General features: G+C 43.1%; 1 protein-coding gene across 1 annotated transcript in view; it reads left to right on the top strand.

Annotated features, from left to right (window-relative positions):
• LOC119417533 (ankyrin repeat and SAM domain-containing protein 1A) overlaps positions 1-15,982 on the top strand; it is a 102,573-nt gene that overhangs the window by 50,971 nt on the left and 35,620 nt on the right. The window contains exons 13-14 of the mRNA XM_037684757.1: positions 828-924; positions 4,432-4,919. Coding sequence (XP_037540685.1) covers positions 828-924; positions 4,432-4,919 — 585 coding nt within the window. The remainder of the gene's footprint in view (positions 1-827; positions 925-4,431; positions 4,920-15,982) is intronic.

Below are 15,982 nucleotides of genomic sequence, written 5' to 3'. Positions count from 1 at the left end.
GGGTGTTAGGTCTTTGGTTGAGCCGGCGCAGGACCGTAGGTGTTCGATTGAGTCAAAAGAGTCTGGATGAAAAAAGTTCAGATGGGCTAAGGAAACAGCCCTGAATCTTCAGCAGCGCGTCCTCGTGGGCTGGCTACCAGCTCAAGATTCACTGATGGGTTTGGAGGTCTGGTTCTACTCCAGTTCTGCTCCAGTTCTGGTCCGGTTTGGTGGGTTCTGTGCAGCTCTCTGCATCCGCTGGGCGCCAAAGTCACTGTAATAAGCGTCAAACTTTTTCTGATCTTATCAAAACTTTCCCTCTAGTAGTTCAGCAGAAGGAAACTTGGCTTCTGGACAGGACTCTGTTGGCTTCTGGGAAATGTAGTCGTTATGAGCGAGACTACTGTGGAGGCTTATTGAGAGAAAACTACAAAATGGTGGTGCCTGTCCAAAGTATTTTCTTTTTTCATTCACGTTTTACTGTACAGTTTCCAGTACTGTCCCAATCGCGTGAGTAATATTAAAGTTGACAATCGTGTGTCCTGTATAATAAAAAAAAATTGTACAATATTATGGACTGTACGTTCACAAATCGCGATAGAGCGAGTCAACAGAAGTCAAACTACAAAGGAGCGAGGGACTACTGTATGTGAGTTCTGCGGTACCCGAACATAGAAAAAAACGTCACCATGATTCCTGAACATTCAAACATTCACTGTTGGGCGAAATGGTCGTGATTTATTTGCAAGGAGAACCAAACTACAGCAAAATGTCTGCTAACACAGGTATTATTTTGGAAGTTAACAGCTTTGAGTAAACTTTGATTATTTTTCCTGTTTTCCATTCAGCGCAAACCCTCTGCACTCCCAAACGACCTCAGACCCCCAAGCAAGACGAAAGACAGTCTGCACCCCCCTGCAGGGATGGGCCCCCAAGCACCAGGAGGTGAGTCCTCAGATTCTAGTCACCAAATAAGGCGCACCATCTCAGACAGGTCACTGCCAACATCAGGAAAGCTACAGCGGCCTGGAAAGTCACCATCCAGGCATGTCTATGAAACTGGAGAGACACATTTGAGTCTGATGCATCTGAAGGGCTCGTTGGATTAGGCCTGCCAGGAAATGCACAATTGGCATTCTCTGGAGCAGAGCTGAGGATCTGACTCGTTGGGAGTGAGCTGAGTGACATTCTCTGGCAAGTGGGCAGGACTCTCATTTTGATGCCAACGTGAAACCGAATTCTTGATCCGATTGTGACTCTGCTGTCGTAGCTTCACGTCTCGTGTTAAAGCTGGAGATGCCACGTCATCCAGTGAAGCGTGGAGCACAGAGGATAGGGCTGCTGGAGTTTTACTGCCACATATACAGACATCTTCTTAAAATAAATAGATTTCCAGTAGTCCCTCGTTTATCGCGGGGGTTACGTTCCAGACGCCCCCGTAATAAGTGAAAAACCGCAAAGTAGAAATGACAGATGTCCAAGTTGAAACAACAAACCAAAACAGTTCAGTCAACTAATACATTTAAATCAACTAAATTAAAGAAAAAGTTTATTTAGCAAGAGTTTATTAATCAAGATAATTTGAAAAGGTTTATTCACTCAAGTTAAAATTTTAAGTTGAGTGAGTAGTAATGCCTTTTTACTCACCAGCTCTACAGAACACACAGCTCGGTTCTGGTCCAGCTCAGTTCCGGTTCGGCAGATACCTACCCCAGCCTTGGTCCAGTTCTGGTCCGGTTCTGATCGTCTCGCTGTATCTACTGAGCGTGGAAGTCACTACGTATAAGAAAATAACTTTTTCGGATCGGATCAAAATTTTCCCTCCATTTCAGCAGAAATCATCTTTGCCTTCTGGGCAATGTAGTCCTTTAGACTGGCAATAGAGTGTAGGCTTATTGAGAGGAAACTACAAAATGGTGGCACATTCTTTCTTTTTTTTTTTTTTGTCGTGTACAATCTTATAGTACTGTACTTTGAAAAACTGTGAAAGAGCAAGTCTGCAAAAGTTGAACCGTGAAGTAGCGAGGGACTACTGTATTAAAACAAAATCTTTCAAAAAATGAAAGTTGGTCATGTTAAGGTGATGGCTTATTTTGTCTAGTCTCTTGACATTGTCAGCAGCCTTCAAAACAATTATCTAAAACAAATGCCTCTTCCATCTAGTTCCTTTTTCTAAAGACAAGCCCACCTGGGCATCAAGTCAAGCTCGTGTGGTCATGTCGCTGTGACTAAGGTGATCCGTATGATTTTATACTTTATTTTTTTTACTCCCTGTGAGGACAGCCAGGAACCAGACCTCAGTGGAGGATGTTTGCAGGGTCAGTGATGTCGCCGTGTTTATTATCTGTCAGAAACACATTGCTGTCCTCAGCAGGAGTGCTGTGCATCCCAACAGATTCCCGCTGCTGTGCGGTGTTTTATAGAACTCCCAGAGGAGAGATCTCATGCTTGCTCAGCGCAGGTAATAACCCAAAACCACGGGCATCCATAGGACGCAGGTCCGAGCGCAGAAGGAGCTGCTCGTTAGTGTCGTCAGCTGTGCACTTAACACAGCTCGTGTCGTTTCTTTTCTCCCTGCTCTGTAGGTTTGTGTTGCTTTCATTAACTGCAGTGCACCAAGACTGAAACCGTTGCATTCCTTTATCCAGATGTTTTGTGTGCACAAAAACGTCTGGATAAAGGAATGTAGTGGTTTCTTCATCCAGATGTTTTTGTTCAAGTTAAGCAGTAAATCTGACCTTATCCTCTGTTCTGTTTCTTCTTCTACCTGCTGACTCTCTAGGCTCAATGTTCTCTGGTGTCAGTAATGATACTTGTTTACTTCCTTTACTGGAAACAGTCACATTAATAACACCTCTGCACCTCCAGACTGACAGAACAGAACGTTTTCTGGTTCTAAAGTTAAAAACGGAGCTTATTTTTCTACAGATGGAACAGAAATGAACTTTGAGCGATTCAGATGTGTGTGTGTGGGGGGGGGGGGGGGGGTGGAGTGACGGCCAGCACTGCCTCCTCAAAGCAAGAACATGACATCATTGGTCTGATACTAGCTGCCAAATAAAACAACCCCCCCCCTCCCTCCACCACCACCTCTCTGGTGATCCCACTCATTTTAAAGGCTTGACGTCTGATTGCATGTTTTCTACAGGAAGCTGGATGGAGCTGGGGCGGTTTGTTGGAGTTAACACCATGTGGGACTGTTGGAGCTGAGCTGATGTGCTCATAGGGCGTTCCCTCTCCCCAGCTGCCTAGAGGAGCGTGGGTGTTTGGCTGTGATCTCGACATGTGTACAGTACAGTCACTCACGCCTAATAACACACACAAACCCCTCCACACGCGCACACAGTGGTCAGGGTGGGTTTTGGTTTACTCCCTCGCTGCAAATGGTCCTTGAAATGGAAGGGAAGGTAGTTTGGAAATGTTTTATTTATTTATGATTTTTTCACTTGTAGAGCAGCGAGGTGAAGGGGACAGCTGCACATGCTGCTCGGACTTGTGAAGGACAAAGTGTTTCAGCAGGTCATTACTTTCCTGTGGCGCTGCTGCCCCAGATACCCTGTCACCAAACACCCTGTCCTCCTACTGGTCACACAAACACACACACTCCTCCATGTGTTGGAGAACTAATTATCAAGAGTATGGCTCTGCTGGAGGATTGGGTGATTCAAATTTCCATTCCTGAGCCACCCGTCGGGTCTAGAATTAGAAGCAAGAAGACACAGAAGGCTGCTGGTCGTGATGCGGCAGGACAAAGGAGACAGCCACAGATAAGGTTCAGGCTGATGTATTGAATGTTTTTTTTTTTTTTTTGTATTCTGAAGTAAATTTTCAAATGGACGCCGGCACAGCCGAGCTGCGGCTGATTTGACTGCGGAAAAGGAGCTTAAGTGGCTGTAATTCCTTTGAGAGCGGGAGGAGGGAAGTTTGTTTTTTATTGCACTTGCCTTATTAAGGACTTGTTTCTGTTGGAGAAGGCTGCTAATGTAAGTTTCCCTCCCTACAGAGATGTTTTAAAGTTTAGTAAGTGGATTCCAAAGGTTTAAAAGTGTTTATTCAATCTGTGTGTCATTTTTTTAACTTTGGGGAATTCTTATTGTGTCATTTTGGGGAAAGTGATCTAAGAGCAGAGCAGGCCTGTCAGTTGGTGCTGACTCCCTGTTAGAAAAGCACGCACAGATCGTTGTCAGACGGCTGCAAGCTGGGTTTGGAATTTACTAATTTCTCCTTCCAACAAACGCCCCGTTCTCGCTCCGCTCTCTCCCTCTTCTTCTCTCTGCCACTCTCCGTAAGGAACAATTGCAGTTCTGTTTCAGGGTGTGTGGGTGGTTGTATATTAGCCCTGGTGTAAGGATCTGCCCTTCAGATGGAAGTCCGCTCTCCAGCCTTCTCAAGCTGCAGTCTTTCTCCGCTGCATTTGTCCATTCATTTTCCGTTTCCTTTGTCCTCCCCTAGATAACTCCCAGCTCAGCCAGGACCAAGGAGCAGGTGTCCCGGAGCAGTTCACCGGCCTCCTGCACGGATCCTCTCCCGTCATCGACAGCCGGGAAGACGCCTTCAAGCTCCCCGGTGCTCCACCGCCCATCCAAGGCCAGCAAGAAGTAAGGAAATCCACCAAAGCAAAAGTGGAAGTACGAGCCAAGTCGCCTTCTCTTAACCGACCCAGCATGGCCGCCATCCTGACAGACTGCGACCCAAAAGCTATTTACGCCACGGTGAACAAGGAGCCCAGGGACTCGGTGGCAGGAGCCGGGGTTAGGATGCGCCCTCCTGGAGACCTGAAACTGGCGCGCAGCCTTTCCAAGTCTGACTCTGACTTGCTCGTGTCTCCTCCCGGTGAGGAGGAAGGCGGACTGGGGAACCGCAGTGAGTCCGTGTCCAACTGTTGCACGGGCAAGAAGAGGCTAGAAAAATCTCCGTCTTTCACCTCAGAGTGGGACGAGGTAAGCAGTCACTCTTACATCTTTTTAGATGGAAAAACCATGATTTTAGCCTTGAAAAGTGTTTTGCACTGTAACCATGGTTACAGTTTGTACCCAAACACATGTGAAACGTCTCATTTCGACAGCTGTTTTTGTTGGCATAGGGTCATTTAACATTTGTTCTTTGCACTGAAGAACAAAGTCCAGATCATTTTCTTGGATTGAAAGTAAACTTGAATATCAGCTGCACAACGCTCTGCTGACTGATTCCTTACAGACTGGTTTATTCTTCTGTCAACTCAAAACCACCTGTTGTCTCGAAGGGTGGAGGGTGGGGGTAAAGAAATGTTTGTGCATGTAAACAGTAACTACGTTCAAATTAATCCAGCTTATATGAAATGTAGTTTTGGTGCTTTAGTTGTAACAACAAACTTCTTTCCTGTTTATTGGCTGTTATAATGTTTGTTTTGGCTTGTGTTTGTTACCTCGATGGCCACTCCTAACTAAAAGTATTCCTCATACATTCAGCATTTGAATGCTTTGTCTGAACGCAGTTAAAGAGCTAAATAAAGCCACACTGGGACAGGAGATTAGAGAAGACAAGACGATGGTGATGAAACGAAGGAGAAGCCAAAAGAATAAGACGTAAGATGCGGATTTGAAAACTGAGACTTAGAGAATGCAGAAGCTGCAGATTTGTTTCTGTTCGGCTTTTCCCTTCTTTGCTCACAGAAGCACAGACGTGAGCCTTTGCAAAGACGTACGGCTCAGAGTGTCAAAAGAAGGATTCAAGGTTCTTTATTTGTGGTGGAACGAAATTGTGTAACACAGGGTCCCAGTTACATCCAACAAATGTATTAAAATGTAAAAGAAAAACAGTAATAGGATCTAAGATATGAACTAAGAGAAACGTTAACTAAAAATATACTAAGCACTAATGGCATGAAAACAATAAAAACATTACGTCGAACAGCAGCATGAACATGAGTCTGTGTGAGCAGATGAACACAGCAACATGAAACAGATCAGCAGCAACATGAAACAGATCAGCAGCAACATGAAACAAATCAGCAGCAACATGATGCGATTTTTGTCACAGTTTAGAGATTCATGAGTCTTAACAACCTCAGGGTAGAAGCTGTTCCTCAGTCTATTGGTTCTACACTTAATTCTCCTCAACCTCCATCCTGAGGGGATCGGGGCAAAAAGTGTGTGTGCTGGGTGAGTGGGGTCCTTCATGATGCAGGAGGCCCTCTTCCTGCATCTGGAGGTGTAGATGTCTGTGATGGTGGGGAGGCTGACTCCAACAGACTTCTGTGCAGCCTTCACCACTCTCTGCAGAGCTTTTCACACAAAATAACATATTAATGTTCAAGCCAGGGTTCCTCGGAAATGTCTCAGAGCCGGAGCTTGCTTTTTACTAAGTTTTCAGGACTTTAAAACAACTTTTCTCAACTTTTAATTAGATGGATGCAGAGTCATGCCAGCATTAGTTGTGGGAAAGTTTCCTCTTCATGTTCTTCACAGTTTTCTTTCAACTGACCGTTAACAAACTTCACTACAGTCTTCAAGCCTCTCAGCTCAGTTTCAGCCGTCTGCTTATGTGCCATTACTTTTCCTTTGATGCACCTCTGCGAGAGCCGTACTATCACCCTTGAGAGATACCTTGCACCTTGTATTTAATATGTCTGACCATGTTGTGCCAGAGCCTGAACTCAGACAGAACTGGGGCTTTTTGTCTCTCTGGTGATGAGATCGTATTGCTGCTTGGAGTTTCTTTACAATCAGAACAACCGCAGCGAGCTGAGAGAGCAGCAGATCGATACCACGGCTGCTCTGGGCTCAGTTCGCATACAGGTTGGCAAAGTTTGATATACTACGTGATATAGCCGCAGACGGAATCATTTGTTGGTGGTGCGTTGACTGTCGAGCTTCCAACATTCAATTCAGCGTGCAGCTCGCTCAGAGTTATTTATTGTTGCAGTGTTTTGCATCGGCACGCGTTGTTTATGCTCTCCTCTCTACACATTATGTATAAATAGATCGTTTAGTCATCACTTCTGGAAGAATGTGGGTTTAATACTCGTCAGTCATAAAGTTACCAGATGGTGTGTTGCTATAGCTGTGGTTCCCTGCAGACTGGAAGATGTTGAGTCTCGGGCCAGCCGCAGTGCAGGGGGGGGGGGGAGGGGGGGGGTGTTTATGCATGGCAGCAGTTTGACCTGATGTTTGCTCTGTCTGGAAATACTCCCATCAACATTTCCAACTTCAGCTGCCTCTTGCGTGGATGTGGGCCACCAGCACGGGCCCATTTAAAGGATACGCTTCTCCAGCCTGCAGGAGAGTCATGAGGGTTGGGCAGGATTCAGTCTTCTTGCAGTCTGGACAACCTCGTCTTTGAGAATTTTATTCATGTGAGGACTTGAGAACCATCTACATGCTCTTACTTTGGCACAGGCAACATTAGAGGTCAGTTTAAAAAACAAAAACGGACTTACTGAAGTTTTCTGATAGAAAGCCGACCTCTAATATTGATTTCAAGTCTACAGTTTATTCAGCAAACTAACCTTTTTTCTGTGTATTTCTCAATTCTGTCACATCTGGCAGTGAAGTTTAAAATACTTTACATGTTGGTGAGAGAAATTATTTTTTCCCTAGCCCAACAAAGTTCAGTCATGTCTTCTGAACGGTTTCTTTTTTCTTTTTTTGTTGAGACGTTTCGTCCTTCATCCAAAGGACTTTATCTGGAGCCACAACAAAATGAGTCCTGCAAGCAGCAAACCCACATAGTGGACAAACCAGTTTGATGGTGATAAGATGGTTTCTGGGGCCCACCCTCTCCCCCGTCGACTTCTCTGAGGCAGCCATAGCTAAAGTAGTTCAAAACATCAACAGATGACCTGACTGAACTTTGGTGGATTTTTTACCTTGATTATTGAACATGAACTTTGATGTTTTGAACCACTTTGGCTATGGCTGCCTCAGATGAGTCGACGGGGGAGAGGGCAGACTCCAGAAACCATCTTATCACCATCAGACTGATTGGTCCACTATGTGACTGTGCTGCTTGTGGGACTCAGTTTGTTGCGGCTCCTCAGACGAAACATCGCAACAAAAAAAAGTTCAGATGACCTGACTGAACAATGATGGATTTTCTACCTGAACTTTGGTTTATTTTCCTTAAACATTTCTTTGAAGAAAGGGAGACAGCTTGAGGTGTCTTTCTCTGGTGTGAATGTCTGGTTTGTCTTTTCTGGGCCACCGTAGAAAAGTGGCGGTTCAACACAGAATGCTCTGTAGAAAAGGACTCTTGCTGTTTAAACAACCTCAGTTCCAAACATGCAGTACGACAATATTGTTGTATATTTTAATGTCATCTGCTGCAATAAATCCATTTTTCACTCCTCCTATTCCGTCTGGGAACACAACACTTGACATGTGCTTTAGCAGCTCACCCACTGCAATCTAAACTGGGTTTAAACATCAAGGGCAGTGACAGTCCATCATATCAACTAGAAACATTCTTGACATTTGAAGCATGAATGCAGACCCATGGATCATCATAGTCCAGGCTTTACTGTGGTCTAAGCAGTTATACATTTAAAATATTGTGTAGCCTTTTTGCATTATGAGTCAATCTGGACTTATACTGATATGTAGAAGATTTGAACCAGATCTCTCATACCAGTTTACATTTTCCTGCGTTAGTTACTGTCTTAACTTTTTGACAGCACTTTGTCTGCACTGAAGTCCTTATTCAGCCATGAGTTAAATAACCTTACTACATCTACTGCACAAGTTATTTTGCACACAAAGTTGCTTCACAAGGGACTTAACATTGAAACTATCAGTATGTGTTGACCATATCTGCAATGGAGCAAAACAACCATGCTATTTGTTCAACCTACCGTAGGTCACATTCGTACATGCCAGAGCCTAGAAATGTAATCAAACCACAACATGCAAACAGAACACGGACCTCACAGACTGCACATTGTCATCTAGTGCAGGGGTTCCCAAACTTTTCCATGCCATGGCCCCTCTGTCCGAGGCCCTCCTCGCAAACCCACAAAACAATGCTACAAAATATATAAAGAAACATCAACTTTTAGATTGTTTTAAATTTGTTCACTATATTCAATTCATTATTACAGCTGCTGAGAATAAAAATGTTATTAACTAACATGATTTCAACTAGGGGTGCACAATATTGATTTTTGGCCGATATCCGATATGTTAAAACTTATTTGGCCGATACCGATATTTTATCTACTTTCCATTGTCAGAACATAGCCCTTTTATTTAGGCTTATTTGCTACAAAAATTGTGTAACAGCTGTAAGAGCTGGTGACATATATTCAGTAACAGCCAAATGATATACATAGCAATTTAACTTACATTAAATGAAAAGTGTTAAATGTTATTATTAACATTAGTCAGCTGTGATGCTGTCTCACTTGTGGAGGCTTGTTCCAGGTTCCTATAGCTGCAGTGTGGGATCCTCTGCACTCTTGTGCATGAAGGACAGAATTTTTAAGTTCAAAGTTTTTGTCTGTCCATGTGTCGTAAGACTAATCATGCTAACGGGGCTAACACACGTGATGTCCAAATGTCTGTGGTAAAACTCACCCAAGTGCTATCGGCTATTAGCTTCTCATTGACATCGGAAATGACGGCTTGTAACTCGGGTAAGGCTACGTCGAAAAAATATATCCGACTGGGGACGATGTAGCGAGGCTCAACATAATCCATAAATCTTCGGAATCCGACATCCTCAACAAAAAAAACTTCCACACCGCCGACATTTTGAATTCTTCTCTCGGCCGTGATCAAATCAGGTAGGCGCACATGAAATCGTCACGTTGTGCTGGCGCTGCAGGCATCCTTGTCACTGGGTTGTCATACAAAAACAACACCTTTTATATCTGTGAGTTATTTTGATGGAATGTCCGATATTGAACTTTAACGCTAATATCGGCCGATACCATGCCGATAATATCATGCATCTCTATTTTAAACACTGAATTATATTCCCACTGAATAAAACAACTTTTCAACCAACTGTTGACAAGAAGAACAAAACAAAAGAAATCTAACCTCTCTCTCAATTGTGTTTATCTGGAAAATGTCAGATGCAGATTGCCCTAGTGGGCAATTTTTATTATAATTATTACTATTTTTTATTTTTGCTTTTTTTTATCGTCTTCTCTCCAACCTTCCGGGGCCCCCCTAGCGCCCCCTGGTGGCCCCCACTTTGAAAAACACCGATCTAATGTAGCAAAAATATCGTAAAAGACATTAAAGTGTGTGCTGTAATCATTTAAAGGTGTCTGCTCTGCTGATAGGACACTATCCAATCTAATTAAGCAGTTTCATGAGCACACACACTCACACACACTTTACTGTTGCCTTATATCAGTTATTCTGCACTCGTGAAGTTAACAGACCACGCATGAGAGCTGCTCTGTAATAGTAGTACAGCTGTTGAGGTGGAGCCAGAACGGACTATTGATTTCCTCCTGCGCTAACATGATCTCCCTGCGTGGCAGCAGAACGCCTCAGAGCATTTCCTTCGAACTGAAAGAGAGAGTTTGTCACAAATGGAGGCAGTGGCCTGATTTGAAAAGTTTCAGCGCTGAGTGAACCGTCCTGCTTTAGGTTCATCTGAACGCCTGAAAGTGTCTATAAAATCTTAAAGGAAGCGGCTGGCAGAGAGTCCCGCTCTTCACCTTTAATTATTCATCCCTCCCTTTTGGAGTGCACTTTATGTGCTCTCCAGTAAGTCAGTCACAAAATTAAATGGTTTTAGGAGTTTTAACTGCACCGATGTTGACTCTAGAAGTTCTTTTTGCTGCTTTGACGCTCAGTGCTGCTGCTGAAGAAACAGATGTGTGTGTTGTGTGTTTTGCAGGTGGCTTTAGTTAAATTTTACAGCCTGTATCTGTGAAGCAGCCTGTCAGCTGCACCAGTAGCTTCACGTTTTCACGCATGGCAGCAAGAGTGAATATGAAATGTACAACCACTAAGCTGCGATGTACAAAATGTAAGCCAGCTGTCACTTGAAGGATGCTTTAAAAAGCCTCCCTCTGTACCAAGCTTGATGTTTTCTGGTTAAGATGCCACGACGTATCTCATATTTTGTTACTGCTTCAAATGAAACGAGTCAATCAGTGACTGGGTGCAACTTTTAAGAACAGTTTTATTCTTATCATATTAGCTGTGATGTAACGTCTGTTAATGAAAACTGACACTCATTTAAAATGCATTGTTCACTTATTTGTTATTTAAAAAAAAGTGTTTGAATTAGCTGCAGCCTTTCCTTTCCTTTATTTTTGATCTTTGGAGCATCTAGTCCTGAAGTCGCAGTGACAGCCACACATCTGGTCACAACTGGCTGCTCCGGTTCAGGCTGACAGTATTTATCCAAGGGGGCTGTCAGAACAGTGGCAAACCCCCCTGGTGCATTCATTTATTCCTTTAAAACATCTTTTTCTCTTGATTGCTCGCTGCTCAAAACAAAAAGCAGGCCATAACGATTGCACATTTTGTGCATTTGACTGTGTATACAAAATATCTTACAAACCACTTTACAGATTTTACTAAAACTCTGAGTGATTTTTGTAGATATTGAGCTAAAATTTGGTGTGGTGGTAGATGAGAGTCATTCCCAACACATGCCATGAGCACTGCTCATTAGACAACATCCACACCATGTTAAAACAGTTTAACTCCTGCTCCAATGCTGCGAGCCCTGCTGCCCTTCCACTTGGTCTCTTGGACACATAAAACCTCTACCTTCCTTCTCTGCATCATGTCAGCCAGCTCTCTACCTTTGCCTGTCATTTTCCCCACACTTAGAGTTGCAACCCTCAGTCCTACATGCTTAACTTTCCTCTTCTCCTGTTGTCTCCTCGTGGTCTTCGACTAACAGTAGAACAATTTCCGCTGGCACCGTTTGTCAACAGCACCGGTGGCGGTCGTTGTTAACCCGGGTCTCGACTGATCTGGTATTGTTTCGCTTTGATGAACTCCCTTTATAGTTTTGACAAAAGTGTTTTACATCGGATGCCCTTCCTGACATAACCCACACCATTTACCCAGGACCTGCCTGGGACCGGCACAGAGATACACTGGCTTGTGCTCCCTAGTGGCTGGTTTGGTCGCCCAGTATAACTAAAGTCTGTTTTGTCTCAACATAAAATGATCACACGTCATAAAACTGTAATGAAAGGCAGCGAGTGATAGGCATTCCTTCAATGACTGCAAGGCCTTGAATTTGATGTGCCTTGCCTAATATTCCAGTTCTCACACCCTCATCCCCTTTTCCTTTCTGTATCTGTCACTCCCTCAGAGCCTCACACATCCTCCAATTCACATGATTTGACTTGCATGAGGTCTCGGCCCATGCGTCTCTCATTTAAGAAGCTCTGTGTGTGCATGTGTGTCCGTGCTGTGCGAGGGGGATGCGTTGGTGTGTAAAGTGTATGCTAATGCAGGTTAGTCCCTGAAATCAGACTGGAGATGACAATCCAGTGGGGGGTGCATTGTGTGTGCTAGAACCCACAGAAACGGGGGACACAGAAGATCCAGACTGACAGAAGCAGAGGGCCACTCTGCTTCCCCACTCCACTTTTTAACTTTTCTGTTAATCGCCACGATGAAACCAGCTTTTGTGAGTATTGATTCACTCCAGGCTCTTCCAGAGTCCAATTAATCTTGTCCAACTTCTGTGAATGGCACAAATGAGAAATCAATCGGAGGTTTTTCAGCATTTCTATGGCTGTTGTATTTCTACTGAAGACGCGTGGCTTGTTACTCGTTGATTTAAGTTCGGTTCTTTAGGAGTTGAGCAATAGAGTACGACAAAAACTCGAGACTCTTTCTCATGCTATTCAATAATTTCTTAAAAATGTCTGCTATTTTATTTGAAGTTTACTTGTAATTTTTTTTGGCAGATATATATATTTTTTCTGACATGAGCTCAGTGAAGGTTTGGTGTAGATTTTGTTTTCGCAAGCTTTGCTGCTTGTTAAGGAGACTTCTCGTGTTTTAAACTTGTTGGAATCAAACTAGGTCTGCACGATATTGGATTTTTGGCCGATATGTTAAAACTTATTTGGCTGATATCCGATACCGATATTTTTTATATACGTTCCTTTGTCAGAACATAGCCCACTTATTTGGGCTTATTTGCTACAAAAATGTATAACAGCTGTAAGAGCTGGTGACATATATTCAGTAACAGTCATATGCATAGCACTTTAACTTATATTAAATGAAAAGTGTTAAATGTTATTTATTAACATTAGTCAGCTGCGATGCTGTCTCACTTGTGGAGGCTTGTTCCAGGTTCCTATAGCTGCAGTGTGGGATCCTCTGCACTCTTGTGCATGAAGGACAGACTTTTTAAGTTCAAAGTTTTTGTCTATCCATGTGTCGTAAGACTAATCATGCTAACGGGGCTAACACGACGTCCAAATGTCTGTGGTAAAACTCACCCAAGTGCTATCTGCTATTAGCTTCTCAATGACGTCGGAAATGATGGCTTGTAACTCGGGTAAGGCTATGTCAGAAAAATATCTCTGACTGGGAACGATGTAGCGAGTAGTCCAAAAATCTTTAACCAATATCTTCAGTGGAAAAAAAAACTTCCACACCGCCGACATTTTGACTTCCTCCTCTCCTCTGTGATCAGATCAGGTAGGCACGTGTGATGTCATCACGTTGTGCTGGCACTGCAGGCATACTTGTCACTGGGTTGTCATACAAAAACATTGTCTTTTATATCCATGAGTTATTTTGATGGAATGTCCGATGTCTGATATTTAACTTTACCGCTAATATCAGCCGATACCATGCCGATGATATTGTGCATCCCTAGATCAAACCACACTGCAAGTGTGCGTGCATCTGACCGTCCAACAGGGAGGAATGACATATAAGAATGACAGGTGACCTGAGACATCCAGTTGTCTCTTTAATCGGTAATGAAACAAGCTGTCCTACCACACTTTAAGTTTTTTCCCCTCTGGGTTCTGCTGAAGGACAATATTTTCCAAAAGTGCAAATATGACATGGTGCAGCTATTTCAGGAAGACACCGTGTCTGCTGACAGTGCTTTGTCCTGCTGTTGTGTTGAGGTGTTGGCACTTTTCACTGGTGCGCTTTTGTTCCCCGCGATGCCATTTACTAGTTCACAGTTTTCAGCCAGCCCTTGTGTTGATGCCAGCTTGCCAGTGCCAGTTTGTGCCAGGTGGTCCAAACACTCGCTCTCTTTCCTTCTGCAGGCTTTAGGTTGTCCCTGAACACGTCCTTTAGCTGTCCCGTCGGGACATCTCTTAGTTTATTTGTCCTGTTGTTGCAGATTCCCAAGGCTGTGAGATTTTCATGTCTCAGTGAAGTTGTTGTGTTCTCCGTCATTGTGGAGCGGCAGGCCTGCTGTGAGAAGCATGATAAATGGGTTCCATCGCACTCAGACCGTCTCTCGTCTTTGCTCTTCAGCTGTTGACCTCTACCTTGTCAGTGACTTCTGACCCTGCTCTTTGTGTCTCCCAGTTTGTACGGAGTCCCTCTAACAATGGACCCTTCCATCTCAGTCTCTCTGTATTGATTTGGTTCTGCTGCACAAACCACCTCCCCCCATCGTCTCGCTGTAATTTCTCATGACTCAGAGGATCTTGGATCTCGAACATAAACTTCAGGGGGGCATATAATTTACCTTGAGGAACAACAGTGGGTCACACCCTCTGGTATGGTTATATTTTCTCCAGTTCACACCTGCCTTTCATGGTAGCTGCCTCTGATTCTCATCAGACCAACTGGTATTCTCTTCTGTATTACACTGTGTGAAAGTAAAGTTGGTGCACGGAGATGGAAAACACTGTTGTGTGTTGGTTTATTGCATCTAAATATAGATTTGTGTGATAGTTTGTGTCTAGTTAAATCAGTCCTAATCATTTGCTGCGTCTTTCTCTCATCAGTTTGAGGTTTTCAGAGAGCCGTGTTGAGATTTTTGAATATGAAGCAATCAGAGGAAGCTTTGCTTTGATGTTGGGAACATGCACTGGCATTGGTTATCTCCCCAGGGGGAAAGAAGTAAACTTTCTATTAGACTTCAGAGGGAGATCACAGCTCCCTGTTGTCTTCTTTTATGCCTATTTCAAAAGATTGATGCCCCTGACAGGAGCATTATCTTCTGCCTTGTGCTCACCTCAGCCACTTTATGAGACCTGAGCCGTCCTCGTTAACCCAGGAGAAGGATTTGACAGAACCCTGCGCAATGCCAGCATTCATCTGCAGCTTTCTAATAGGATACAGTTTAATTATTTAGGTATTATGAGACCAATCTAAACACAATTGACAATTTAAAACTGATGGATATGGAAAAGAGACTGCCACACCTGGATCTTTCCTACTGTTCGGTGCCATTTGACCATGGTAATATTAAAGAAAAAAAAACTTTTTTTTTCTTGATTTTATTATTTAATCTGATGAAGGGCTTGTTAAACTATAAAAAAACATTAGATTGAATTATTTTAAATAAATTTGTCTTGTGTACATATAGTTGGGTTTATGGTAGAGGAAAGTCAAAGATGGAATTAATAAAATAAATATTAGACCACCTTTAAACAAACTATACCACATTATGGCATGAGGACTCTTAACGGCACTGAACAGTAGGAATGACCCACCTACAATATCAGCACATAAAATCCACTCAAGACGCCTGTTTTTTTAAGTCATATCCTCTTTAACCAGATTGTTATTGTCTAATATTTTCCATTTCAACCATTTAAAATAGTGGTTTGGTGCATTCTGGTTGATGTTTTCATTATTAACTATGTTGAGTTTTATTTCAAACTTCATTTCTGAAAAAAAAAACAAAAAAAAAAACTGAATGTGTAAAATTAGGCCTGTCATGATAACAAGTTTTGCTGGGTGATTGTCTCAGAAAACATTGCAATAAACTATAATATTGTTTGAAATTTGACAATAATTAGTAATTATTGTCAAATTTAAGAAGCAATGTTGGCAATTTTTGTGTGTAGTACCTTTTTTGGCCACTGGATGGCAGTATAAGATTG

Source organism: Nematolebias whitei, chromosome 11 (genome assembly GCF_014905685.2).
Source record: "Nematolebias whitei isolate Nwh7 chromosome 11, NemWhi1, whole genome shotgun sequence".
Lineage (NCBI taxonomy): Eukaryota > Metazoa > Chordata > Actinopteri > Cyprinodontiformes > Rivulidae > Nematolebias > Nematolebias whitei.
Note: the sequence above shows the minus strand (reverse complement) of the source record. Positions and strands in the feature narration are given on the sequence as shown.